General features: G+C 52.9%; 1 protein-coding gene across 1 annotated transcript in view; it reads left to right on the plus strand.

The window, feature by feature from the left end:
• The window catches only part of bmb (brambleberry), a 9930-nt gene extending 6784 nt beyond the window's left edge, over positions 1–3146 (plus strand). The window contains exons 9-13 of the mRNA XM_061240400.1: positions 928–1075; positions 1562–1620; positions 1714–1850; positions 2383–2480; positions 2828–3146. Of these exons, the coding sequence (XP_061096384.1) occupies positions 928–1075; positions 1562–1620; positions 1714–1850; positions 2383–2480; positions 2828–2957 (572 nt within the window). The 3' untranslated portion in view covers positions 2958–3146. The remainder of the gene's footprint in view (positions 1–927; positions 1076–1561; positions 1621–1713; positions 1851–2382; positions 2481–2827) is intronic.
• Positions 3147–3679: the final 533 nt, after the last annotated feature.

Below are 3679 nucleotides of genomic sequence, written 5' to 3' on the forward strand. Positions count from 1 at the left end.
CTCTCTCTGGGTGAGACCCTCTCCCGGTCTCTCTCTGGGTGAGACCCTCTCCCGGTCTCTCTCTGGGTGAGACCCTACCGCTGCTCTCACTGTGAGACCCTCTCCCAGTCTCTCTCTGGGTGAGACCCTACTGCTGCTCTCACTGAGACCCTCTCCCGGTCTCTCTCTGGGTGAGACCCTACTGCTGCTCTCACTGTGAGACCCTCTCCCGGTCTCTCTCTGGGTGAGACCCTACCGCTGCTCTCACTGTGAGACCCTCTCCCGGTCTCTCTCTGGGTGAGACCCTACCGCTGCTCTCACTGTGAGACCCTCTCCCGGTCTCTCTCTGGGTGAGACCCTACCGCTGCTCTCACTGTGAGACCCTCTCCCGGTCTCTCTCTGGGTGAGACCCTACTGCTGCTCTCACTGAGACCCTCTCCCGGTCTCTCTCTGGGTGAGACCCTACCGCTGCTCTCACTGTGAGACCCTCTCCCGGTCTCTCTCTGGGTGAGACCCTACTGCTGCTCTCACTGAGACCCTCTCCCGGTCTCTCTCTGGGTGAGACCCTACTGCTGCTCTCACTGAGACCCTCTCCCGGTCTCTCTCTGGGTGAGACCCTACTGCTGCTCTCACTGAGACCCTCTCCCGGTCTCTCTCTGGGTGAGACCCTACCGCTGCTCTCACTGAGACCCTCTCCCGGTCTCTCTCTGGGTGAGACCCTACTGCTGCTCTCACTGAGACCCTCTCCCGGTCTCTCTCTGGGTGAGACCCTACCGCTGCTCTCACTGTGAGACCCTCTCCCGGTCTCTCTCTGGGTGAGACCCTACTGCTGCTTCTCTCTCTGTCTCCCGGTCTCTCTCTGGGTGAGACCCTACCGCTGATCTCGTTGTCTCTGGGTGAGACCAGTGGTGTATAGTGTGTGTGTTAAACTGACGGTCCCCTCTGCAGGTCACTGGTTCCTGCAGCAGGTTGCGTGGGGCTGCTCCAGGCTCCGGGGTAAGGGGACAGGGTTTGCCCCCCTCCCACCCGCTGAAGCCCCCGTGTCCTGCCCCAGGGGCCCCCATCACCCCTGCCTGCGCTCCTCCACTCCAGAGAGGTGTGTGTGTGTGTGTGTGTGTGTGTGTGTGTGTGTGTGTGTGTGTGTGTGTGTGTGCCCATGTCCCATAAGGCAGTGCAGCATAAGTGGCCTGTAATTCTTCATCATACCTCAATATTCCCGCTGTAACTGTCCAGCGCAATTTGATTGGCGCAAAATAGGTTGTCAGTTCAGTCTCTTTTTTTTAATGTTTATAAGGTAAAAAAAAATAATCATTTGTCCAGAATGCTGCCCATAAGTCTTTGTTTTTAGTCTTTTTCTTTAAATGAATTTATTCATATTTTTTGCTGTGGTTGAAACGGTGTGTGTGTCTGGTGTCAAAAGCACACGAGTTGGCAATCCTGACACTATACTACTTGTAGTACACTACATGTTTTACAGAGGAACAGGTCTGCTGAGCATGAAGGTAGAGCTGCCCACAGTGCCTTAATTTCTCTCTCCCTCTCCCTCTCCCTCTCCCTCCCTCCCTCCCTCCCCCTCTCTCAGGGACCTGGGCGATGGCATCGGAGCAGCAGATCTCCTGGCCCAGGACAGCTTCGCGTTTGGTAGGTAGCTCGTCCGCCTGGGCTCAGTCGGAGCGCAGAGCGCTGGATTGAGGGGTGTCGGGCGGCCCTCCTGACTGCGCCGTTTTCGCTCAGACGGCCCCCGCGTGGCCACGCCCCGCCGGGCCGCCCTGATGGAGGACCTCCCGTTCCTGCCTCCTGCCCTGGGCACTGCCAGCCACTCCACTCCCAGGCTGAAGGGCGGCCTTGGCTTTTCTGGGGGCGGTCTAGGGGTGAGACTGGTTTTGTTTGTTTGTACGTGTGCAGGCACGCACAAATGTGTGTATACACACACACACACACGCATACACACACACACACACACACACACATACACACACACATACACACACACATACACACACACACACACACACACACACACACACACACACACACACATACACACACACATACACACACATACACACACATACACACACACATACACACACACACACACACACACACACACACGCATACACACACACATACACACACACATATACACACACACACACACACACACACACACACACACACACACACACACACTCATATACTCACTCACTCACTCACTCTCTCTCACACTCACACCACTGGTATTGCATCTATTTTGTGTGGCACAGTGATGGAAATTGAGTAGTAACATTTGTGTTGGAACTGATCTCTATGGTCTAAGATGTTGTTCACCTTTTTCACGGCGATACATATTATTAAACCCTGATTGGTTGAGGGTTTAATAAGGTGTGCTGTGATTGGCAGGCTCTGGAGGGCATTCCCCAGAGGCACCTGGGGCTGGCTCTGGATGGGGTCAGTGACTGCTGCAGCACCAGTCAAAACCAGTCCGTCTCCAGCAACAGGTGGGTCTGTGCTCTGGCGCCCCCTGCTGCCAAACCCCCACACTGCAGTCTGTGCCCTGCAGTGACACTTTGGATGAATTTCCTTTTACGCAATGCTGTGTCCCTCTCTCTGGCTCCTACCTCACAAAATAAAAGAGATGCATTTAAAAAAAGTAAAAAAAAAAAAAAAAAAAAAGGTTCTGGCACTCTGTTACGCTAAGTGTCTTTGTGACAGTAAAAAGCACTACTAAAAAAAAAACCCCATTAAGCAGTAGGTACACTTGAGTGGTAGGAAAAGATGAGCATTGCTGTGCTGAATGGCCTCATTGTTATGCTGTGCTCTGAGGCTGTGCTCTGATCCTTCACAGCTCTGCATCGGGCAGGCAGTTCTGTAATGGCACCACCAAGGCAGGTCTTCCCTGCAAGAAGAGGGCGCTGTTGGGCCAGGACTACTGCAGGATCCACGAGGGTGGCTACACTTCCTACAACCCCATGTGACTGGGGACTGTTACACGACCAACGCCAAGACCCCCCCCCCCCCCCACACACACACACACACACACACACACACACACACACACACACACACACACACTCTCCACGCCCGAGACCACTTCTCCCGTCTTTGTGTTCCTGCCGTGTTTAAACCGGTAGGACGATGGGATGTAGGCGCGTCTCTCCCGTATCACACACGCCTGACGCGCGTTCACCCAGTGACCGAGTCATTTCATTTATTTAACCCAAAACCACCTGATCTTTCAGGAGCTCGTGTGACGTGTTGGGCTGTGTGACTGGCAGGGCCCTCTCGAGCTGCAGATCTGAATGAACGATGAGCCTCTGGGCTCTGTGGGAAACCACACGCCAACACACAGATTTTCACTGACATGAAGTACGAGATGTGTGTGTGTGCGTGTGTGTGCGCTGTCCTGACCTGAGCAGGCCGGATCACCTCTCTCTGATGGTCTGTTACAGATTCTTCAACTTCTGACACAGAAATCTCAGTGCAAGGATTGGATTGTATGTAATATTTGTGAATGGATTGTAATATTTGTGTTTGTGTGTGGGCTTAGTATGCCGCAGTGCGTTGTGACATTTTGGATTTTATAAACTTGCAGGAAGTGTTTTTACTTCACTTAAGATCGTGGCAGTTTTATATTGCACTTTTTTTTTTTGTACTAATTGTAATAAATTATTTGACCTTTTAATTGCATTCTCTCTCT

This window comes from Conger conger, chromosome 4 (genome assembly GCF_963514075.1).
Source record: "Conger conger chromosome 4, fConCon1.1, whole genome shotgun sequence".
NCBI lineage: Eukaryota > Metazoa > Chordata > Actinopteri > Anguilliformes > Congridae > Conger > Conger conger.